Genomic DNA, 25,615 nt, shown 5'->3' with positions numbered 1-25,615 from the left:
GCTTTCAATACAGCTCCCTGTGTCTGGAAAGCATCCTTTCCACCAGCAGCTCTGCCAGGGAATAGGCAATGTGGGAAACCACGAGCAGGTGAGGAAGGACTAAAAAGTGCTGAGAGAATGGGAAGAGCAAGAAAAAATCCTTCATGCTAATGTGATCCCACATATGCTTTTGAAAAGAAATAAAACAGAAGCAAGAACTGTTTTTCCTCCCTCCCTTGCTTTTTTTTCCCCAGATGTTCACATTCCAACATATGCTTAAGCAGAGCTGTCTGAAACTGCATAAGCCACGTCCATAACCAAAAAACCCCATATTAAGCATCTAAATAGCACCTGAAGGTTCAGAAAAAAACAGAGCAATGCTACCTTAAACCAGGAGTTCTTCCGCATCTTCAAGCGTCCCATCCACATGTCGGTCAGCAGCATCTGTGTGCACGTGTGGGACACAAAAGGCCGCAGCCCCACGGACACAGCCAGCTTCAGGCACGTGGAGTTGCTCCAGTTTTTCAGTTCATAGGTCAGCAACTTCATGGCCATCTGCTCATTTTGTTTGAATGCCTTGTCCAGCACATCTAAGGCAAGCTGCCCAAACTCCCTAAAGCAGAAAGGAATTAACAGTCAATATAACAGGATTCAGTCCAAACTCAGAGTTACTGCTGAGAAGAGGTTGCTGTGAATACTCTGGTAACTCAAGTTCAGCTATCAATCTCAGTAAACATGCCTTCTCCCATTTTTCTCATTGCTTTATCAATATACCTAATGAAAAACAATTTGGGATGTAAACCTAACTGTTTAGTCCTAATCATAACGTTTAGGGCCATCCTGTCTTGTCATTTTTCATTTGTTTTGTTCTTAATCTCACTCAGTGATCAAAATGAACCGTACAAAGCTTTCTGCATTTGCTTCAACCGACAGATTCACCACCATTGTGTGCAAACATTGCAGCCAGTTGCAAAAGTCTTTTCTTTTTGGACTGACTTTAAAACACTTCTGCAGAGAAGACTCTTAATGGAAGGCACATACCCTCCTTCAAATTAAGATTTGGAGCTGCATAAAAAAGAACAAAGTATGTTTTATTGCACCTCAAGTTTTTATTGAATCTAAGCATGAAATCTACAAAGCAGAAAATACATTTCTAACCAGAAAAACTACCAGAAAACACTAAATGGAAATTACAAACTCAAAGAAAAATTTTGGTCCACTTCCTTTTTAATTCAATCAGTTATCTAACTTTCCACTTAGTCTTACACAGAGCAGGATTTAAGCACTGATTTTGGTTTGCTCATTACTACTTGCTATAAATTTGAACAGGGCAGACCTATGTGCTATATGGCTTTTTAACAAATTGAACTGGAAGAAAAGCTGCAAAGGAAATTTCAGTCTTTCACCTGACCATTTAGCAGATAATGAACTATACATTACTCACCTATATTTTCAAATATGCATTCAGGTAATATGCAAATAGTTTTCCTTTAACTCTCAACATTACACACCTGTACATAGATCCATTATATAGTATTAATAGTGAGTATCTGAAAGTACTTTTTTTATACTCCATAAACCACAGCAGCACTAACTTTACTAACTCTTAGTGGATTAGGGCAGTCTCTAACAATTCTCATCACCAGAGAACTTTAAATGAAATGAAGGCAGAACTCATACTTTGAATACTTCTTGAGTTCTTCTGAAGTGTCATCCACCATGTTGCTCTGTTTAGCTTCATGTGCCATTGCTCTGTAGAGTTTACAAGCAACAACAGCTTTGACCATGGCTTCCTCTCCATGCTGCCAGAAGAACATAGCCATCTTCTGTCTTTTCATTAATACTGCCCAAACCAGGAGGTCATTATACGGGTAGATGAAGCCAGTTGACTCATAATTCTCTGTGTAGTTTACATCCTCTTTTAATTTCTTCTTATACTTTGGGAAAGGGCTGGATCTTTCCTATAAATTTGTAAAAAAACAAAAGAAGGGAAAAAAAACACAAAGAAAATCCCAGTGAATTGCTGAGGTTCAGATTCATGAAAATAAAACTGCAGGCAAATCTGAATTGCAAGTAGAGAATTATTTGACAGCTATATACATTTAAGTCATAAACCACAGCTAGGACTATGTTCAGATTACCAATGCTAAGAAGCTGGTAACGTTTATGAAGGAAAAATACACCTTGCTCTGCATCCATGCCTTTCATAACTTCCCTTTCCATAGTGTTGGGCACTCTCCAAACACCATGATTCCCCATGCTTTTACTCCCCATGCTTTTATATGTGTCATGATAAAAGAAAAAGTACACAGTAGACTGAATTAAACACCTTAGATCCTTAAAGATTATTTTCTCTGGCTGCCACATTTGCTATACTTTCACATCTAGGTATTTCTTGGTGAATTGTACAGGGAAAAGTATCTTACTGACCTAAGTGAGGAAGTCTCAGTGTTATCATGGGTTCTTTTTGGCTCTGACCAATTCCAACACAGCCATTTAAATCCATATCACTTTAATGTTTTGTCAGATAGATAGATAGACAGACAGATAGATATTAAAGCTAATATTAAAGCACATCTTTGCTCTTCTATCATTCTTTCTCTGAATGTTTTTCTTCTTAACAGTCTTACTATAACACCTCAATAAGCCAATCATGGGAAAACATTAGGAAAGTCAGAAAACTCCTATGTTTCTTCCAAATTCAGAAGAATTTTCACACATGCTTGATACTCAGATATTTGGTGATACTACATGTCAGTGAATTAAAGCCCTTAGCAACTAAAGGATGGAAGTTAAAAATTATCATAGAGTCTGAGCTTGGTTTCACCAATAAAATGGCAAGATTTGTACTTTGTGAGCAGTAAAGCATTGTTTCCACTGCAATTTAAGTAGAATTATAAAAACTAAGAGCCTGACCAGCATGTCTAAAATTTGTCAATAAAATTATTAACAGCCTGATATTTCCTAAGCAAAGCCTAGAATAAGCAATTATATTACCTTGTATTTGTAAGGCTGTGCAGTCCTGAAGAACTGAGAATGCAAAGTACTTTCACTGGATCCCACGCCACTATCCATCTGATTACTCTGACGAAAAGCATGAGACAGGCTTTGAGGCAAGCTGGAGACTACTCTCTAGATCCAAAAGCAAACCATAAAACATAAGAGGAGAAATACAAATTAGAAATAAACTTTTCTGGTACTTGCTGACTAAAATAGTGCATGTAGAAATTGATGTTATTCAAAAACCAGTGAGTCAAAAATCACCATAACTACCACTGAAACTTATACCATCAAGGAAAAAAATGGCCTGTTTCACATTTCAGTTAACAAATAAATATTTTTCTGCGTCTCTGAATTCAAAATAATGATTTTCCACTCATAGCATCCACGAAATGCAACAAGCAGGGTTTCAACAGATGGAATCGTCCAGTCTGGATGCTCTTCTGAGTGCCAACCTTTATAAAATGTGCCATAAGCTGTTTGAAAGACAGAACTCTCTGAACTTTTTGCTGATAATTTCCTTTGGAAGATAGCTCGTCCAGCATCTCGGCAAATTTTGTTCAGTGTTGGCTAAGAGGGAAGGATGTTAACAGCTGAATCCCTAATGCTCTTCCCAACAATTTCTAATGATATGATTATATGGTTTCACCTATCACTGTTAAGGTCATATTTCATTAGGAAGGAGCAAAAAGTGTTAGAACTGCTCACATCTTTTTAAAGCGTTATGCTAAAAACTAGTGACACACAGAAAGCTCCGTCTCCCTGTTTCTAGTCACTCCAAGTTACAGGTTCCATTACTTCTTCTCATTTTCCCTGATAATGATGAGGTTTTTCTCTTAGTCATGGAAAGATTTCATGGGGATGGGAGGGTTTTTTTGTTTGTTTTTTAACACATGAAAGTACTTAAATGTCCAGTTTTACTTCAAAAACTGGGGGTCATTTTTATGCAGTAAACCTATACCTTCTGCAATGTTGGGAATGACTTTCAAGTAATTTATTGAGAAGTTTAGCTGTTTTTAACCTACTGATTTTGGGAAACCAACAGGGTTAAATCTGCCCTAAATCTACTTCAAGACACGTGGAATTTAGTATTTCCATGAGGCAGTTCAAGCTGCAAGAAATAGATATGTAACTGTTTCAAAAAAGAAAACGGTAGTTGGCACAGTCTTGTCATACCTTATTGATAGACAAAACGCAACCCAGATACTGGACACAAAGGTAAATTTACTAAACTAAAAAATAATTTAACAACCACCAATACTCTTGAGGATTTCTCTCTTTTATTTGCAACCTCTCTACAGTTCTCAAACAGACAAGCATGGCACATATTTACATGATACTCCTCAGACAAACCAGGATGACAACATAGCTATTTTCAGGTGTCACATTTTGGCTTTTCTTGGTAACCAGTGTTTTGGAAGAAGCTACCTTGTGTTTTCTGTAGAGATCATTGTAGAGAATTCGGAAATGCTTCCTTGTGTAGCTGCTCTGATAAGCTTCACCAAGGAGGTATTCTATCACCAGTCCAATGTCAATCAGTGATATCTTGTAATCCAAAGAAAGGCTATTCTGAAACACCAAACGTCACAAACATTTCATTGTGCTGTTATGTGCAACATTCAACCATGTTATAGCCCTCCTATTGTAAGGGAATGTCTGGATAAATGTGTCAAGGAAGTGTACACATTCATTAGGCATATGGAACTCTTCTAGAAAAGAGGGGAAAATGTGATTCCTGCAGTTCACTGTACCCACATTGCATATTTTGCAATGTTCACAAGGTCAGCTGCATCCAACAGTGAGGGTAACAGTTCTTCAGGACAAGGACCAACAGCAGAGGTACAGATAAAAACCTTCTCACAAGAGAAAATTAGCATGGTACGATCAAGCACTTTGATTAACTAAAATTGAAGAAGTAGCTGAAGCATGTATTTAAGCTGAAGCAGAGTCATAATTCCTAGACACTGGAAATAGCCTGTTGAGGCTCAAGACTGCCTTGACAACTAGGCCAACAGCAGTACGTGCACTAGCTCTACCTTCTGAGTATCTCACCTCTTCTGCTTAAAGCACCAGTGCCCATCTTACTTCCACTGTCCTTCCAAGACCCAAGGTTTGTGACAAATTCTCTGAAGAATAAATTCACTTCCAAGCAGATTTTAAAACTTATTGGTAAAACCTCAACTGCAACTTTTTGAAGTGAAAAATGAGCCTGTATTTAAATGGGATCAGAGATGTTATGCATTCCTGGCAGTATAAGCCTTTCAGACTGTGAAAAGTCTTTTTCTTCATTGGGCTGTTTTTTCAATATACTTCAGTAGCAAACCTCAGTACAGTCAACTAAGGCCACTTAGCCCCAGGTCACTGAAAGTTAGGCAAGTATTTTTGAATACCTAAGCTTGTAGATATTTCTCTCTGCACTAATCCCTATCTTTTACATCATCAGAGCAGACTGCATGTATCTTCATTCAATTGCAGCAGCATCAAAGCTGTTCACAGTAACAGAAAATATTCTAAAATACAGGGTCACATCACTCTGTTGACTGCCCCAACTACAGTGTCACCATGTTTAATCAGACTGCAACTGCACAACCCATTCACAGAACACTTTTGTGAACTTACAGAAGCTCAGGTAAATAAGGCTTTTCAGCAATTAGACCTGTTTGCAGGCCCCAAATTTAGCTTTGAAATTGTGCAGATATTTTTTACATTAATTCCATTACTGTATGTCAGGTGCCAAAAGCTTCTTATTAGATCACACACTGGGTTTTCCCAGTGTCCTAAGATATAAAGACATATATATATATGAATATATTAATTTTAGAGATGTGATCATATCAATCACTTCAATGAACAAGAGAATTTTCTCAGCCTGGAGAAGCTCAATGCTTTTTCAAGATTTAGACCTTTCAACCTATAGAATCCAGATTTATAACATAAAATAGATCTTGAATATGTTTATCAGTATGGAAAAGCACAGAAAACAGTTTGTTTGGGAGACCAGGATACCCTACATCTATCTAACAAATCATAAATGGGATTGAAAATGACCTACAGTAGCAAAACAACACCAAAAACCCAACAGAACTCTGCAAATAGTCAGACTTGCTATTTCATCTTAGCAATCACACCCTGGAAAGAATTAGCCAATTAGTCTAGACTCGGATCTAGGAATCTCCTGTGCTGAAGTCTAGATGCATAAAAATCAGCTCATCCCTTTCTGGCTAAGCAGTGCTGTGAGGAACAATAGCAGAATTGTGAAATAAATTAATGATGTATCTAAATAACAAGGCTGCTACTAAATCACTAATGGAACCAGTGCTCCATGCAGTAGTCATCCACTGCCACCTTCTGTTCTCCTAGGCAATGCAGCACATCCAAATATTATCTCATGTCACAATATCTTTTCATTACTGCTCTGACAAGGAAAGACCTTAACGTTGGGGGGAAAAATAGAAAACCTTAAAGCAAGGAGCAGAAGCACTGCATTAATTCACTAATCCTTTTGTACTATCACTTCAAAATGTCAATTTAGTAACATGAGACAGTCTGATGTGGGTGAACTACTAGGCTTTGAAATTAAGGTACAGGACCTTGGGAGCCTCAGCAGCAGTATATTGGTTAATTGCTTAGGGGTCAGTGGAATTAAGATTAAACCATTTAGCAGATACTGCAGTAATGAAACTGTCACTTCTATTACGAAAATTCCCCTGTATTATCTAATGGCAGCTTGCCAGTGGACACTGAAGTATTAATCTAGCATTTTTGTCCTCAGCCTTCCCTATGTCTATTACCTGTTTCACATCTCGAACTAGATGGTGTAAAAGCAGATTTGATGGTCCTTGTTTCTGTGGTGTGAATAGAAAAGACAGTAAACAAACATGTCACTCTACACTAGAAAATCAATACATATAATATATATAAGAAACATAACATAACATAACATAACATAACATAACATAACATAACATAACATAATTAATACAGCAGCTTAAAAAAATCTACAAAATAAACTACTGTGATTCAAACTCTCCCCACTCTACCCCCAAATCTTTTAAAAAAAACTTCAAAACCAATCAGCAACACCTCCACTACTTTAAATCTTGACTTATTCTAGAAAGAAGCTGATATAGCTTTGGTCTAAACAACATATCACTTTCAGCAAGGTAAGCATGTATTACATATCAGATTAAAATCTGAACATATTTCTTACCAGCTTCCAATGAGTACTCAAGCTAGTGACAGTGAGTCAAAAACAACAACCTGATACACCATTCTCAAACCCCTGCATCAAATCAAAAATAACCAAACCAATCAAAAATAACCAAAACCAATTAATTTTCCTTTTTTTCTTTTTTCCCCAAAAGGCCTTCATAAAAACGTGGCCTAATCATCACACCCCTTAAGTAAAACAGCATTGTTTCCAGGCTTTCATATCTAAAGTGGTACACTGAGATTTCAAATACTCACTGTATTGTAGAGTTCTTCCAAACGAGATATGGTAAGAAAACGGTGCATGTTTACTCCGTGTTCTATTAACAGTTTAACAAAATCCACACGATCCATGACTAAAGCATCCAGCATTGCCCTTTCCAAGGCACCAACCTCCAAGTGGGCAGAGTTGAAGGAAAATATTAGAAAATTACTTTTGGAAATAAATAAAACATTCTTGGAGCTAGTAATCTCTCCACCACAGTGACTTGTCTCTATGTATATTTAAAGCGCGAGTACGAAAGAAAAAAATGCTGGAGGAAACATCTGTGTAAAATGCCAATAGAGGGGAAGGAAAACAGTTTCCATAAACTCAACATCTCTAGAGACTTCTACAAATGTTGCTTCATGACCAGACTCTGATAATACATTCTCTACTCTGTAATTCAGTTCAGAAGATAAAATAGGATATTGCAGGGCATGGAGGGAAGCCTTTTTCTTTTTTTTTTTTTGACACATGACAAAAGCTATTTCAAAGTGCCCTAGAGAAGTCTCTCTAGAACTGCAAGTTCTTTAATGCAAATTTTCTTTCAAATATGAGAGAGAATATGTGTTAGAATAAACTCCCTCAGAGGAAACATGAAGCAGAGATCTACCCACAAGCAGTGTCCAAATGGTGGAAGTACTCTACTCATGGCATTTGAACACAGCTCAGCAGGGCTTATACATGCAAAGTGGCAAAGGAGTTAGACATACAAGGTTTGTTTAAATCCACATAAAGTTTTTCTACAGAACACATATGCACAGGAAACACCATGGGATGAGCAGAATGAGGAGGCTGGAGCACTAACAGGGCAGGTGCTAGTGCTAAATTGAAAATATTACATTCAATGCCTGTATTGAGGTTTGACAGACATTATTTTAAAAGATGACTAATAAATGTTACAGAATTCTTCCACATAAAAAGAAAATTTTTCCACTGATCCTAAAAAAATCCTTATTGGGTTTTTTCCAGAAATATCTGAGAATGACTGGCCATTCTTGCATTAAATTTCATCTAACAGTCCTTGAGCTGGCAGTGTGTCTGAAGAGGTCAGCAGCCCATTGATAACTATTAGAATGGTATTCTTTGGTACTTGAGGTAGAGTTGACACTTAAACAGAAACACAACCACAGCTGGTTATAACCTTCTAAACTTCTTTCTAAAAAGAAATGGCCACAACATGTGCATAATTATACATGTTTCCAACACCTAAGTAAACAGAAATATTATAGGAGTACCCAGACAATCACCAAAAAACTGCCCCTAAATATGTAACTCAAAATTTGAACACACAACCACAATAACTTAGCAGAAACTGGAGAACCTGACAATTGCAGGTCTGGCAGTACCATGACAGTCAGAGGGTTGCTTCACTTTAAGCAAGAAAGCAACTAAGTTAAAGGCAAGCTTTAAAACCATTCTTGTATGTTTTCTTTCTTTTTTTTTTTTTTTTTCTTTTCAGTGCAGGAAAAATTTTGCGGTTTTTCCCTACCTAAAAAGGAAAAGCATTCAGGTATATATGTCATACCAATTTTTGCTTGGAGAAGAAGTAAGAGATGTGAGGCTTGTTTATTATGAGATCTTTAAATCTTACATGTATGGGAGAACACAATGGCTTTTCATTCAAAATAGTGCTAAACTTTGTACTGAAATAGATATGAACAGATATATTGGCTTTTTTCAAACATATCAGAAGCAGAGGAGTGGGAGTAGGGGGACTGCCAGTGGACCTGTAAGGACAGAGGATGACCAGGTATAAAAGAAACACTTAAGGCTATTGTAGACACAGCAAACTAATCTGTTGTCCTACTGCTTACCAAACAGGCTGGGAAAGTCACCTATCAAAGCTGTTCTTTATGGCAGAAAAATCTGAGGAACTGTGTCAAACTGAAGTATCAGCAGAAAAGATTATAGAAACCATCCATGAAGTGGGAGTGGCAAATTGTCAGGACCCTGTGGTATTCACCTAAGAGTTTCCAGAGAACTGAAGTACAGTTGAAATCGGCCCTTTGGACATCAGAAACATAGTAGATATGAAATATGCAAATTATTAAAAAACCAAGTTGTCAAAGTATGGCATATCAATAAAATTAGGACTTCGTAAGGGCAAATATAACAGAAGTACAATAATAACAACATGAAAAAACACAGCAGAATAACTGGAAGCAAGGTAGTTACTTTGTAGGGAGAAATCAGAATTTGGCAGTGACAGGTAGAAGAAAGTTTTAATGGACCTATCTTCTGCAATCATTAATATAAACCAGATATAAGTTAGTAACATTTTAAAAAGGCATACAGCCTATTAAGATTTATCCTTTAGTTAATATAGAACAATATGTAAAATAATAATTTTTCCCTAAATATCTAAATGAGAATATTGAGTGCTGATCTACCTATCCCAAAAGATAACTTTTACATCTGAATATTAAAGTACACAGAAGAGCAGGAAATATTGTTAAAAATATGGAAAAACCAAATTGATATTCACCTTGGAAAAGCAAGAGTAAAGAGGCTGAACTGCTCAATCAGTCCCTAATCCCTTCTGTGTTGAAAAGGTAGGAATCAGAAGAATGTTATTTCTCCCCCGCACAGAATCATAGAATAACTTAATTGGGAAAAGATCTTTAGATCATCAAGTCAATCAGCAAAGCTAACACTGACAAATCCACCACTAAACCCTATCCTTAATGCCACATCTATGTCTTTTAAGTAGTTCTGTGGTTGATTACTCAACACATCCCTGAGGATCCTGTTCCAACAGTTGATAACACTTCTCATTCATAATTTTTTTCCAATATCCTGTCTTTAATTCATGGATCTTCAATTGTAGACATCCCAGGCATAGTCCTCCATATATTCAGCCTTATGCACCACAAAAAAATATGGTCTGGTGATTAAAAAAATCAGGTCTCTTGTTGCAGCAAACAACCAGCTATGGCCACTCAAATACACACAACTGCCCATTTTTCAAAATTTACATTTTAAAGAAGAAAACACACTGGGGACGGAAAAAAAAAATCAAAAATCAACCTTGTAATTCTTGGCAGGGAATGAAAGAGTACTTCTGGAAAGTACTTCTCGGACCATTTTATTTCTTGAAGAAAATATTAATTCATATAACAAGTGGGAAAAATGTGTTGAGGCACATAGAGTTTTATATTTGTCACCTACAAAAATCTTCTTATGTATCAAAAAAACTCATTTATGGAGGGTTATATTTAAGTACTGGGTTACATATGAAAATTTGAAAACCATAATTTAAATTTAATTAAATAATTAATTAATTTAATTGCTACTGTATGTTCTTTCATACACATGCAAGTCTAAATCCTGGCTTGCCTTCTGCAAGGACCTAAAAATGCACTTAGTTGTCCCAAAACACGGTCCTGATAAGATAAGCCACCACAACAGAACCTGAGATAAGCACAGATGGCACAGCAGGAAAGAGTTAATTCCATGCCTAAGGGAGGTAAAGGTTTGGTTAGCATCTGGACAAAAATTCCCACTGTGGCAAACTGTGAGAAAGGAAGCAAGTGCTTATCTGCATACCAACTCAAGTAATGGGAATGGGATTTCCCATATGGGAACAGCACATCTTGTGACTATCTGGTACTTAAACTCTGTAAAAGTGGTGCTTCCAGAAGGACAGCTCAGGCACCACACCTCTGAAGACCAGGGTGAAGAATAACCAACAGGACACTGCAGGAATCCCTGTGGTAGTATCTTCTGTTCAACCCCTCTCTCTCTCACTCTCTTTCTCTGTCCCCTTCTCATACCTCACACTCACTGTTATAAAATCTCTACTATTGAGTATGGTCACTTCTACACCTTAAATTGAGTAGAGACATCTCTTATAATTGGATCATAACTCTCTCATTACAGCTATTCCTAAGAAACTACATCTAAAATAATGACATTACTTTTTTTTTTACCTGGTGATTTACGCTGGGATTTCTGTATTTCTGTCTAGAGCTAGGAAAACAGATGCAAAACCCTTTTGGGGTTTATATCTTTGGAGAAAAGAGTATTCTAAGCTACAATGACATATCCCTAAGCACCACTGACTGCCAACACAGGCTTGAAAAATGCATACCCAGAATGAAACTGAAACTACTTGGAAAAGCTCACAGCAAAACCAACCTTAGGATATCATCTCTTCTCTGAAAAAACAAATGCGATCTGACGCACTGCATAGTTGAATACTTCACTATTTTAAGGGTAATGCTCCTCCAATATTGAAGCAGACTACACAAGACTGAGTCCAGTCTTCAAACGATTAATTAAAGCTTGACAAATGCAAATCATTAAAAATTTGTCACCAAAAAAAAGTGTAAAGATATGGTGAGAAAGAGCGGGTAATAGTACCTTCCAGTGTTGTCCATAAACAAGTATGTGTTTCTTGGCAATATCTAGCTGGTTCCAGGCCAATGCCAAATCTAGCTGATCTGAAGCAGATATATTCGTACCTAGGAGGCAGCAAGGATTTATCAGTTTCCACATATTTAAGTTACTCCCTTACTTTGTAAAGATAAGTCAGTGAGCCTGCATGTCAGATAAAAACAGGTCGTATTTTTCAATACCTTTCAAGAGTGCTGTCAGAATTGCCAAATCAATGTCCTGCTCGTCTTCTGACTCGGCATCAAATATGGTTATCTGTTAGAATTGCAGAAGTACACTGTTTGAGGTGAGGCAGAGAAGTCTGTAGTTATTTCTCCTTTGTATGGGCTGTGGTAGATTAAATCATACACATTTCAACACAAACAATGGCAAGGGTCAGGACACAATTTTCCTTTGCTTCAGACGGAAAGGGCACCATTTTGGTTTTTAATGCAATGGCACCCCAGGAAAATTGGAATAAACCTACTGCAAGAGTCGACATGAGTTTGTTTCCTTTTGATTAACCTCTAAACCTGATAAATGTACAAATGCAACTTTGCTGATATTCACTCAGTTCTCAACTAGAAAACAGACACTCGAATAAAGTAATACAAAAAATACTAAAAATGTACTGGGTAGTACCCATTTTAGTGATTATTAGTCCAATTATCATTATTTGTTTAAATACTGGGAACTTCATCATATTTGAAATGTTGTAACAGAGGTAAAGTAACTGGAAAAGGGGAAACAAAACTACGATTTTTAAAAGGCTAAAAAGAAAGACCTAGGGAACTACAGGCCTATCAGTTTCAGCACAAACATGGAGCAGATGCTCCTGGAAACTACGCTAAGTCACATGGAAAATAAGATGGTGACTGGTGGCAGCCAATATGGTTTACTCAAGCGCATGGCCAGCAACTGGAGGGAGGGAGGGGATTTCCAGTTACCAGCGGTGTTTCAGAGACAAGTTCTAGCACAATTCTCTTGTGAGAAGGAGAATGGAAGGAAACCTTTCTAAATTGTAAATAAAACTCCAGTGGATAAGAAAAATTTACTAATTACTTGATCTTTCTTGTGAAAACAAAGATATTTGGTCTTTTATTAAAATCAGAAAGGCTCTTATTTTATTAACAATGTTTGAAACTGAAACCTGATAAGTTAACTAAATGAGCTCTGTAGAGCTATTCAATATAGAAATTGCCACAGACACAACTGTGTTATCTTTATCTTAGATATAACACCTTTGCCTATGCCAGCCCACCAGAGAAAGAACAAAAAGGGTAACAGGAAATGAAGACCTGCTAAACTCAGCACATGAGTCCTACTCACAGACTCTCTGTGTTTCATGCATTCCATCAAGACATGAAATAGACGACTGGACTTCTTCTGTTCCAACCTAAATGTGTTCTGAATCATCATTAAGATCTCCTCCTTCACCTGAGGGCACAGATCCCTGGAAAACAGACATATAATCAATGACAATTCTATTTTAGATATTTCTTACCCACCCAAATGGCTCTTCAGGAAAGCTGAAACTTAAGAGAAATTTCTTTTTCTTCTACTTCCCTGTTGACTTAATCTGTTATTCAGCACAAAGAAAAGTTGTCCCATAATATAAATTATTATTCACATACACATTTGTTCTGACATACATATTTACTGTTGAAAATACACCACATGAGTAAATTAACAATTTTCAAAGGATTTTCTGTGAACATAGAGCTAAAAATTACTGAAAGTGATTTTTATTTCTTTCAATAAAGAAATAAAAATAGACATAAAATGAAATTCCTTACCATTTACTCATTTGACTTCATGTCTCTCCCATTTTTCCTCATTTTTGTCTTTATGTTAACCTTTCCATTCACATTGTCTTTGTTTTTAATGGAAGGAATTTTTTTAAAATATCATAAATATAGGGGGAAAAGCAAGTGAAGAAAAAAGTTCTCAAACACACTAGGGGTAAGTACCACATATCCAAAAGTATATTCATGAAAGACAATAAGTAAACAATTAGGATATGAAGTTTATTAAATTTTAAAGAGGTGCCCTATGTTCACTCCCATTTTCTTAAATGGGAGTGAACACAGGGCACCTCTTTAAAATTCAATTTTTTATTTAAAAAGCTCTTTGACTTTGAAAAACTTTTACATATAATATTAATTTGCTGTACAAACATATATTTTTATGTCCAGTTTGGATGCAGAATTTTCACCAGGGCAGGTTCAATATAGTCTGCAGCTGAGACTGGACTGGTGGTGACACAGACACCTCAACAAAGGTGACAAATCTGGGCTACCATTGAGTAACCCAAAACCAAAGATGAAGAAACGTAGTCTTCCTTCTACTCCAGCCTGAGGCTTCTACAGCAGTGAACCCCAGCTCTAGTCTCAAAAGTTTTGTACAATCCAAATCCAAGCCCACAGACAGAATATTGATAGCTAGAGACAAGGCTGAGCTGAAACAATAGCAAATACTCTGGGGATAGTCCATGAGTGTGTCTCACCAAAGGTGAGAAATTTCATAACTCAGAGTAGCTACATGCAGTTTTCTCTCTTAAAAAAAGCCATAGCAAATTTGGCAGAATAATAATCTCAGCACTAGTTTGAGGCAGGGAAGAAAGAAACTCCATTCTCTTACCACAGAAGTTAAAACTGGCAAAAGACCAGAGGGGCATCATTACCAGAAGCATTAGAAATGATCCCAGTTTGAGAATTGAGGCAGGGGTTTGCCGTAGCACGGCAGGCCAGAGTGGAGGAGCATGGTGCCACTACTCACCCCGTGTCCCCCGTGTGCTTGTGGGCAAAGGCCAGGATATCTGCAGCTCTGCCAGTGCCCTCGTAGACCACCACCGGCACAGCTGGGCTGGCCCTCACGTACTCCCACACCATCATGATCACACTGGGGCCTCCTTCCAGCACCAGCCCGACCATGGGAACACCTTGGCCCATTCCTGTTTCAAAACACACCTAACCAGTTACAAACAAATCTCAGTCACACACCCAAAAGTCAAAACACTGGGGAAAAAACACTTATACGTGGTTCAACATGGAGAGGAAACCATTCCTTCACCATCTGTCATTTCACTTACATCTTTTAAGACTTTCAGAAAACTTCTTCAACTCGACCAAAAAAGATCATGAAAAATTACTGAAAAAACTGAAACCATCAGGAAGAAAGAACATCCTTCTAAATATCCCTCTTCCCTTTATAATAGCTGTCACATGCAAGGGCAATTGAAACATGTTCAACAGCCACATATTTACCTACAGACATAGAAAAGTAATCAGGTATTTCTTCAGAGACTCTTCCCAGTGTTACATCAGCAGGGCAGGTTTTTTAAACAAACAGAAAAGAATTTCAAGTACAATGCAATAGAAATGAAAGTGAAAGCCTGACTTGCAAAAGCTCATACTAAGAAAATAAAAGAGTCCAAGTAAAAAGCTCTATACACGAACATGTTCAAAATTGGGTTGGTTTCTAAGTTTGTCAATTCTATTATGTGAGCAGATAAAGGAGGCAACATCAACATCATAATACTAATGCCTTTTTAACATACCTCAAGATTTGAATGACTAGGTAAGAGTGCACTTCCACAAATAATTTGTACAATAAATGCATAAAAGGAAATAATTGTCTATGTAATAAATATTTATTTAATTATTTCTTTACTGTAACTTCTTTACTCTATAAATAAACAGTGGAAGCAATGCAATCTGTCAAACATTGGCTAAAGGTTTTGCTTCTTCAACCACTCTTCATTGCTGTACTTGAGGAGGTCATAGACTTGCAATAGAGAGGCATGATGAGGGCAAAAGTAGTTAACATGGTAAAAAGGATTTGAATACCACTGAATGTAACCATCTTTCCATCTCACAAAATGCTGGACAAGTGTCTAGTGGTGAAATAGCGACCATGTAAAACTGTGAGCAAATGCTCAATATTTTCTAAATAATCTGAGTCATTTAGATGTCTCTACAACTGAGAAACTCATTTGTAAGTTCATCCATATGCATAATGCTGTATAAAAATGCTGTCCTTTTCATTTTCCTGAGTTTTAGAGTTCAAGACATATACAATTAATGACATTTGACCTCAATGAAAGCTATGGCAAATCAAGGTGTACAATACATAACATGAAAGGTAAAGTACCTCCCCATCTTTTAGGGTAGGTTTTTCTGTCATAAAGCAGATATGCCACAGCAATACTCACTTGTGTGTATTTTTTGAAGTGACATGTACTTCTCCAAATTCCTCCTGAGCATCATTTCATTCCCATACTTGCCTACTGTCCCATCATCTGCCATTAGAAAATGAGAATGCATGCTGTTGAGCGTACTCAGCTTGCTGAGTGGGTTACCAAGAGTCTGGTACAGGCAAACTACCTGAGAAAACCAAAATAAAAATGTCCTCAAAGAAACCAACAAAATAGCACAATTTATGTTTCCTCACTTGCATATATTTCTTCATCACAGTGTGGCTGTTCAGAATTCTTCATCATGCTTTTAGAGCTACTCAAACATTTGATTCTTAACAGCAACAAATCCATAGATAATACCGTGGGAAACACTTCTGATTGGGTTTGCAACCCTTAGAGTCACTGCCTGGCATTCTTTGCAGCAGCTGGAACATCATGGCATAGTTTACCTGGGTTGTATTCCCATTAATAATACATGAGGTAACATTTATCAGGAATGATTTTACCTTGCTACTTAAGTTCTTTTAGACACCTGAGTAGATTATGCCCTCACATAAAGTCATAGTTTGTGAATATAAAATAGACTGTGAATAAAATAATACACATTAATAGCTTATTTGTGTACATTGCTAACCTGACTGTTCATTCTGAATCTTAATATAGAAATACAACTACAAGAGAGTTGCCTACATAATTACAAAATTTTAAAAAGGAATGGCAATTTCCTGTAAGAAAAGAAGTATTTTAAAGCTGTTCATTTATACATAAAACGCAAAATTCAGTGCCTCAACATGCCATGCAAAATTCTGTTGCTGAGTAAAACCTAATCCTCTATTATAGTGAAAAAAAGATCAAATTAGTGAAGTTAATCCACAAGATAATCAGGTATGCAAGAAAGCTCTAACATCCCATGAACATGAAGGCTTTTGTTATTAAAATGCATCCAACTCACATCTTTTCCAATGAGATCCCTCTGATTCTCAATGATACCCCATGGAGGAATGCCAATAGCACAGATCTTCCTCAGGTGTGGTGAGGCACGGCCTTTGAGTGCATCCCCCACGTGCCTGGACACTCCTAAACAGATAATCAAATTATAATTTTTTTCATATTCAGAGACCTGTTACAGGACACCAAGAAAGTTTTCACATCACATAATTTGTAGTTGTGTTTCAACCAAAACCAAAATGGTGTACCCAACTTGTGTATTTGATGTACACAGTTCGGGTGTAATGTACCACTGCTTCAAATTCAGCATATATTTCTAATAAATAGTACTCTTACATGTTGCTAATGGTGCTTTTCACACCCATAAAACTTCATTAGTTACATAAATGCCCAGGACAGTTCTGCTGTAAGATCACCAGATTGAATAACAGCTAAAGAAGTACAACTTTCAGTTCCACAGTTTACTGACCCCTCTGAGTTTTTGAGAGTAGTCCAAAGAGATTTTCAGCTACTAATAGGCTAATTATTGGATTATCCTGATTCAAAACTTTATCAATTATAAAACACAAGTTAAATTGAGCTTTGAAAATTGTTTCGAAAATACTAATCATAGTCCACAAAACCCAAATATTTTAAAGAAGCAGATAAATTTACTGCAAATAAGTTCTGGCTATATGCAGTGTTTCTTAATACATGCAGAATACTCTGCTCTAATTAAAATATGTAGAATGTGTGTCAACAGCAAACTAACATGATCCCTCTCTTTGAATTATGCGCTGCTCTTTATATAAAAAGTCTTCATTTTGTATTAACATATCACCAATTTTCAGATAATTTCACTCTATTTTGACCCTACATGCTATTATGCAGGGAAAAAACACCAAAAGGAAAAGTGAAACAAAGAAAAATAATTACACTACCGCTGTTGATGCCTTCTGTAATTATCCATGCTCCTGTAGACTCAGCTGCTTTCACTAGCCCTTTGCTGAAAACCTGCTTGACCTTTGAGGGAAGCTTGAAATTTTGAATGCCTCCATGAACAGAGATCACTAGCTTTGGCAATTCCATCTGCCATTCTTTAACCATCAGGTGCAACAGCTGATCCAAACTGCTGTCATAAGAAAGTCTAATATACTAAAAAGGAAAATAATGGGTAAAATAAACATCTTTTAAATTCTTCAGGAGAAGAAACTACAACACATTACAAACTTGTAAGGATTAATGTCCTGCAGATTTGTGAAGGGTTAGAGCTGTCATACTACCCTGACATGATAGCACCAAAATGCATGTGCAAAATGCAATACAGACAGTGTATCCCTAACCACAGTGAAGTTCAACATAAAAATATACACACATTTTAAACCGCTTTGCTTTTAGATTCCCCTGCCCTCTTAAGGCAGTCAATCTGCGATGCACCCAATCAAATCTTTGCCTTTGTTTGCCTTTCTTTTCTTATGCTGAAATTGCAAAAACAAGTCAGACATATAAACACAGCACCTATTACCTTGGCATGGTATGTGCGGTCTCCATCTTGAAAATTGATTGTACCAAACGCGTCTGTCGGACTCATCTTTGTGTGTTTTTGCACAGACCATTCTCCACCATCGCTCTGTGAGCCTGCCTGATAAACAGGCCAGCTGCATTCTGTTCCGGGGTGCTCTCCAATCAGCCGGCCACAGCAGCACCTCACATTAAAAATACAGAAATTATTTTATATCAGATTCATTTGCATACACCTTTAGTATTTACATGTGAATGGCCCAAATAACTTCCAGCAAAGAAAAATACTGCAGCTGTCTCACATGGAATGCAGTAAAAATTAGCTGTGTTGAAAGAAATTGCAACAATAGCAAAGTGACATGGAATTATATCATAAATATGTTTAGTTGGGTATAGAATTTGTTCTCTATCTGAGGAACACTAATAACAGTTGGGGGGATTTAACTGGACAGTCTTCAATAGTCCCTTCCAATCCAAACCATGATGTGATTCTGAGTGGTTCTGTAATTGTTTGAAAGTCCCATACAGAAATTCTGACCGGAGCAATGCAGGTTCTGATCTGTTCCAGTTCAGAGGAATGTTGAAGGACACTGAGGTTTGCTATGAGTATTACCACTGGTTATTCTAAGTACTAAAGGAAGATCTAGGAATTATCCTCAACAACCAGGAGGAGAATTTCAGGGTGACCTTTATGTTAAGCCTTGGAAGCCAGCAAAGTGCATATACAAAATACATGGATTGAAGAGCAGTATTGAGGGAGATTGTCATGGTTTGGGTATGGTAATCCTCACTTTAATGCTCCCACTGAGAATCTCCAAACCACACACTGTTCACTTACTCACCCCTTTCCCTTCCCTTCCCTTCTCCATGCAGTGCACTGGAGAGAAGAACTGGAGACACATAAGGTAAAGATTGCAGAATGGGATAAGAACAATTTACTGGAAACATCAACAAGACAAGAGATCAAACAGTAACAGCAACAATACTAATAATAAACAGCACAAGAAATGAATATTTCACACAGAAACCCCTCAACAATAGACAACACCTAACCACTACCTCTGTCACTCTATGCCAGCCCATACCTTTGAGCACATGGTATGACTCTTTAGGAATAGCCCTCTCAGTGCTCAATGCTCACTGTGGATCCTTTCCAACCCAGCATATTCTGTGATACTCCCTGGAAGAGAGAGAATCCCTCACTCCCAGCAGTGATATGAGGTGGTGGAGAATAACCCCTAAATCCTAGCCATGCCCCCCTTGGCTCCTGCAGAAAATAATTCTGTCCTGGCAAGAATGGGGACATTTTTCACCTCTTATTCTATACCATCTATATCATGACCAAATCATACGCCTTATAATTACATACATGCATATACATATACACACACATATGCATGTGTATCTATACATATATATACATATAAACATACAGACACACAAGCTTAAGTATATCTTAGGTATCATAGTCAATGGCTATCCCTTCAAGATATCTGTAGAGTTCATTCATTGAGCCCATGAGTGTGGGTTCTCTGTCCTAGATGCCTTCTAGGGCAGGAGGGCTGCTGTGCTGTCGGGTGGTTGCAAGCTGCATCACAAGCTCATGACCAGTGTATCTGGAGCAGTCCATACTCACTGTCCATGGCAGTTATGGCACACAGTGCCAGTGTCATCCAGCAACCAAAAATATACACACAGTTTGGCATTACAGACTGTTGTCACTCAAAAATAAAATCCCCTTCAGGTACACATCCTGTTTCACAGTTCCTCTGCATTATCCCCCAAGCATACCCAGGTCATTGAACAAAACATTCCCATGGGTGGGTTTGCCTTTGCTTGAGACAAGCTAATGCAAACTGACTTCCCAAACATATTCTTCATGAAGACCTTATCCTTTTCTCCCCTTCTATAGTATGTGAACATTTTGATTGAGCAAGGCAAGTTCAATTGGCAGAGTCTCTGGAATTAGCCAGCCAGATGGCCTTCCTAAATGCAGATCCCGCATGGGTTGAAGGTCCTACAACCCATTGCTTTCAATGTGGTTTTAACAGTCCGTTGTATCATTCAACTTTCCCAGAGGCTGGTGCATGACAGGGAATTTGATACCCCCTCAATACCATATGATGTCTGAACCAGGGATCTATGGAATCAATCTCCCAGGCCTCTCCATATTTATATTTTACCCATCATCCCCCATACCACAGAGGCTTTACCCACTTGGCCTGCTTGATCACAGTGCATGTTTCACAGTTATAGATCACTTGGGAAACAGTGACCATCATTAAATCCACCCCTCACTCACGAGCCCATCTGTATTGCTGCATCTCTTCCCTGTTGACCTGGGGTGTCATGGGCGCAATGAGCCAGAAATAATCCACACTTATGATGCCAGCCCAGGTCCAACCAAGACACTTTAATCTTGGCAGCCCAATCCACCTGTCCATTGTTGTGTTCTTCAGCAGCCCAGCCCCTGGGGGTGTGTGCATCTACACAATGTGTTTTTACAGCCAGTTTCTCTGCACAGGCACTGGTGTCTTTCCAGAGCTCAGCAGCCCACATGGGTTTACCTCTGCACTGCCTATTTATTTTTCTACCACTCAAGCCACACCTACAGAGCATTTGCTACCATTCATGGGTCAATAGAGGGGTAGAGCACGGGCCATTTCTCTCATTCAGTGGTATCTAAAGCCAGCTGGATGGCTTTCAGCTCTGCAACCTGACTTGATCCATCTTGTCCCTCGATAGCTTCAGCAGCTTGCCACATGGGACTCCAATACAGCAGTTTCCCATTTTTGATGTGTCCCTCCAATACAGCAGGAAGCCTCAGTGAAGAGAGTATATCACTTTTCATTTTCTGGTAGCTGACTATATGGTGGGATCTCCTCAAGATGTCTCAGCTCCTCTTTGTCCTCTTCTGACAAAAATCCGAAATTTTTGACTTTGGGCAAGTTCCTGATTCCTAGGTAATTGGAGTTTCCTGTTCAAGCCTGCTGTGTCATCAGCACACTCCACTTACTCTGTAAAGCATCAGTGCCATGATGTGTGGCAGGGAATTCCCCTTTGAACATCCAGCCCAGCACTGGCGGTCAGGGCGCCAGGAGGAGCTGTGCTTTGTGCACATCACTTTGGAAGTAGCTCCAATTCCTTCATAAACTGCCAGGGTCTCTTTCAGTTGGGGTGTAGCAGGCCTCAGATCCTTTGCATTCCTGTCCTGCTTGTGCCCGCGACAGGGTTAATTCCTTGCAGTAGCTGCAATGGTGCATGGCTAGGGCCCAGATGTTACTCTTTAGCACCTCACATCTTTGCTGGAGGCAGAGTTGAGCCTGTCTCTCTCTCTTGTGGGGAGAAGGGATTACTTCTGGTTGAATATGTGTAGTGGAGGGAGCTGGTTTCAAGCCAGAGACACGTTCAGATAGTGCCAGTCCCAAGAGGGACAGAGCATTGAGGATGGCCCTGCTGGGGTCACAAGTTCCGCAGTGAGTATTTCATTTCTGCATTATCACTCCTCTTTTTTTTTTGTATGCTTTTTAAATTAACATTGTTGCTGTTACTGTTTGCTTTTTTCTTATCAAATTGCTATTTCCAGTAAATTGTTCTTATCTCAAACCATGATCTTTTGCCTTTTGTGTCTCCAGTTCTCAGCTTCACCCCACTGCAGTGGAAAGGGGGAGGGAAAGATGGAGTGGGAGAGAGAGGCATGTGGTTTTGGAGAATCTCAGTGGGGCACTGCACTGGGGAGTACCATTCCACAATCAAGAACATCTCTGACTCCATAACCCAAGGGGTTCCTTGAGCCTCCCCAGATACACTTTTCCAGAGGCTCCAGAAAGGACCATTCTCCCCACCTGCAATGTAGAGCACATTTTTCATGTCTTGTCCTGTCATGACAGTGCAAGAGCTGTTGCATGATCAGCTTCCAGTTTGATTTTTTCAAAAGCTTGTTGTTCAGGACCCCACTTAAAATCATTCTTCTTTCAGGTCACTTGATCGAGAGGACTTTCAATCTGACTGTAATCCTAAACCCAGATCCTTCAAAAACCCACAACACCTAGGAAAGCCTGTGCTTCTTGCTTGCTGGTTGGCTGGGATCACAGGTATTAATGTGTTGATCACATCCATTGGAATTTGATGACATCCATCCTGTCATTTTATTCCTAAACTGAATTTTATTCCTAACTGAATTTCCTGGGCAGTAAGTTGACCTTACTTTGGTTTATGGCAAAAGCAGTCTTCAGGAGAACTTTCCATCCCACTTCCACACATTGTCTCCATGATCATGCAACAAAAATCACAGGTTTGCTCATCATCAGTACCCTCTCTCTTGAAGGGGTCCACTTGCTCCCAATAGCAGAGACACAAGTCCATACTGGTGGGGCATGGGACATTTCCTCTCTACCTTACTTGAGCCTTTTGAGTCTGTCTGCAGTCTTGGACAGTCTTTCCACAGACAAGGTGCAGGTCAGTAGGGAGGAAAAAAGATGACCATCACATGGCTGTAGCTAGGTAATCACCTAAAGCACTTTGTTCCTCCTCCTGTCATGGACATGGATGCCAGAGAGCTGGTGTACGATGATCATGTGCTCCGTACGAACTTCTGCCACGTGGATTGTGCACTCTGGACCTCATCCAGGTCTACAGAGGACTGCACCTTAATTGAATCCCTAGAGACTACCTCCAGAACACTCATTCTCCCAGGTACTGGATACCTTTCTCCATGGTGCCCCACCTGCCTGGGTGCACTACTAGATCATCCCTGAGAGAGAACCTTTCTCTCACGCTTGACAGGAGTCACCTCCAAAGGCTGAGATCTTCTGTCCTCTTCCCAATGCCCTCGTCAGTGCCAGATCCTGGGACAGGGATCCCAGCTCCTCAGCCTCATTACCGCCTAGTTTCATACCATGAGCCGCAACACCTGAGCATCAGAGCCGCCAGGTCACCTGACTGGCAGCTGAAATCTTTTCACATATCTCACAGCTCACCCAGGGATGGGGAGGAGGGGATCTGGCTCTCCCTCTTCTTCCTGTCATGAGGGCCCTACTTTCTCTTCAACTAACTAAGTGAACTGATTTGGTCTTGGACTTCTTCATTTGTAGGAGCAACCACTACCGGCACTGGCTGTTCCTCTGGTTCAGGTGCAGTTGAGTGGCCACAGTGCTTTTTGCTTTGCTTTCCTTGTCCTCCACCTGAGGGCACATTCTAGTATTGAGCAGTGTTCAATAAAGAGCAGTCAGAGCCTAGCATGTTGCCTAACTTTGCACACTTCTGGAACTGACACAGCATTTTTCCATGATATATTTTATCATTTCAACAGGGCCCTGTAGTGGTTTAGGGGTGAACTTCCAATTCACTGGAGAAGTCTTCCAAATACTGGCCCATGTCCTTCCACATTGAATGCCACTCATGATTGTCCATCCTTGGGGCAGAACTCTGAACAACCCTCCCACAAATCTCTTTCTTGACTCTAACCATGGTGTGGGCCATGTTGGGGAACCTGGCAGACTTAGCAACAAGAATGGTTTCTTCAATATCCAAAAAAAAAATTCTCCAAAGCTGTCATAACAGGCTTGAAGGAGCAAAAGGGGATGAAAAGCTGGAGAAAATCATCCTCCGCTGTTTTCCCCATGGACTTGATACAATTATTAATGGACTCTTAAAGGTAGCACCCAAGATCAGGTTAGGAGAGCAACACTGAACACATATCACAAATGACCTTCATGGCCCTTGATGCTATGATGCCATAAGTGATATCACACAGCAGAGCAACAAAGCAATCTTGATTCTCCACCCTACTTAGGGAAAGATCATTGGAAGGAGCTCATGTGGCAACATAGACAGCGCTGGGTACCACAACCACATGAATAGACCTAGTAACGTTGTGACACATGGCTCCATGCCTACTGTGAAATACCGAGATCAAACTTGTTTCCAAGCGGCTCTGTTATCTCAGCTCTTCCACCTGCACATTAGGTGCCAAATAAGGCTGCCATGTTTTAGGAATGGTATTCCATGGTTTAGGAAGACATTGAGACACTTGAATGCAGCCAGAGGAGGGCAACAAGGCTGGTGAGGGGTTTGGAACAAAGGCCCATGAGGAATAACTGAGGGAGCTGGTGGCGTTTAGCCCGGAGAAAAGGAGACTCAGAGGTGACCTTATCACTCTCTGCACCTTCCTGAAAGGTGGCTGCAGTCAGGTAGGGGTTGGTCTCTTTCTCCAGGCAGCAACTGACAGAACATTCACAGTCTTAACAGGACACAGTCTTAAGCTGCACCAAGGGAAGTTTTGGTTGGATATTAGGAAAAAAGTGTTTTACTGATAGAGTGATAAAGTACTGGGATCATCTGCATGGGGAAGTGGTGGAGTCACCCTCCCTGGATGCGTTTAAAAAAAGACTGGATGTGGCAGTTGATGCTATGGTTTTGTTAAGGTGGTGTTAGGGCATGGGTTGGACTCAATGACCTTAAAGGTCTCTTCCAACCTAGTGATTCTCTAATTCCCCAGTTTGGTGTTCCCACTGAAACATGTCAAACCGTGCACCATTCTCTCACTCCTCCTCCTCCCCCTGCCCTTGCCCCTGCTGGGGCTGCAGAGGAGAACAGAGGGCACAAAGGGTAAAGATCATGGGTTGAGATAAGAACAGTTTGCTGGAAACAGCAGTGAGATAAGGAAATCAACAGCAGCAACAAACTGATGACAAGGGGCACAAAAAATGAACAATTCACATGGAAAACCCCTGACAAGACAGCACTACCTTGATCCAGAAGGGACCCTGCTCCCCAGAAGAGAATCCCTTCCCCACAAGCCTTGGCAATGACCTGACATGACAGAGAACAACCTCTGGGCCCTAGCCAGGCCCCTGGCTGGCTTCTGCAAGTAATTAACCCTGTCCTAGTCAGAAACAGGAGAGAAAGAGACCAGAAACTCAGCTAGCATTAAAGTTTTGCATCTGGAATCATAACCCAGATTCCAAATTCAGTCATTACTCTCACACAGGCTTCAACAGGCTTCAGTCTCTTCTACAGGATTAACTTCAGTGTAATTCCTCTTCTACAGGATTAACTTCAGTGACAGCTGACAGTCCAGGTCTCCTTTAGACATGTCAGAAGTTAATATACCCTAGGAAATGGAGATAAATTCTTCACTT

At 39.3% G+C, this 25,615-nt stretch overlaps 1 protein-coding gene across 1 annotated transcript in view; it reads right to left on the bottom strand.

Moving 5' to 3' along the window:
* TRPM6 (transient receptor potential cation channel subfamily M member 6) overlaps positions 1 to 25,615 on the bottom strand; it is an 86,932-nt gene that overhangs the window by 45,337 nt on the left and 15,980 nt on the right. The window contains exons 4-17 of the mRNA XM_058824416.1: positions 18,478 to 18,658; positions 17,894 to 18,107; positions 16,978 to 17,102; positions 16,041 to 16,212; positions 14,606 to 14,780; positions 13,157 to 13,280; positions 12,031 to 12,103; positions 11,816 to 11,916; positions 7,447 to 7,581; positions 6,771 to 6,824; positions 4,408 to 4,548; positions 2,977 to 3,111; positions 1,660 to 1,940; positions 364 to 592 (exon numbers count right to left, since the gene is read on the bottom strand). Of these exons, the coding sequence (XP_058680399.1) occupies positions 364 to 592; positions 1,660 to 1,940; positions 2,977 to 3,111; positions 4,408 to 4,548; positions 6,771 to 6,824; positions 7,447 to 7,581; positions 11,816 to 11,916; positions 12,031 to 12,103; positions 13,157 to 13,280; positions 14,606 to 14,780; positions 16,041 to 16,212; positions 16,978 to 17,102; positions 17,894 to 18,107; positions 18,478 to 18,658 (2,140 nt within the window). The remainder of the gene's footprint in view (positions 1 to 363; positions 593 to 1,659; positions 1,941 to 2,976; positions 3,112 to 4,407; positions 4,549 to 6,770; positions 6,825 to 7,446; positions 7,582 to 11,815; positions 11,917 to 12,030; positions 12,104 to 13,156; positions 13,281 to 14,605; positions 14,781 to 16,040; positions 16,213 to 16,977; positions 17,103 to 17,893; positions 18,108 to 18,477; positions 18,659 to 25,615) is intronic.

Source organism: Ammospiza caudacuta, chromosome Z (assembly GCF_027887145.1).
Source record: "Ammospiza caudacuta isolate bAmmCau1 chromosome Z, bAmmCau1.pri, whole genome shotgun sequence".
Lineage (NCBI taxonomy): Eukaryota > Metazoa > Chordata > Aves > Passeriformes > Passerellidae > Ammospiza > Ammospiza caudacuta.
Note: the sequence above shows the minus strand (reverse complement) of the source record. Positions and strands in the feature narration are given on the sequence as shown.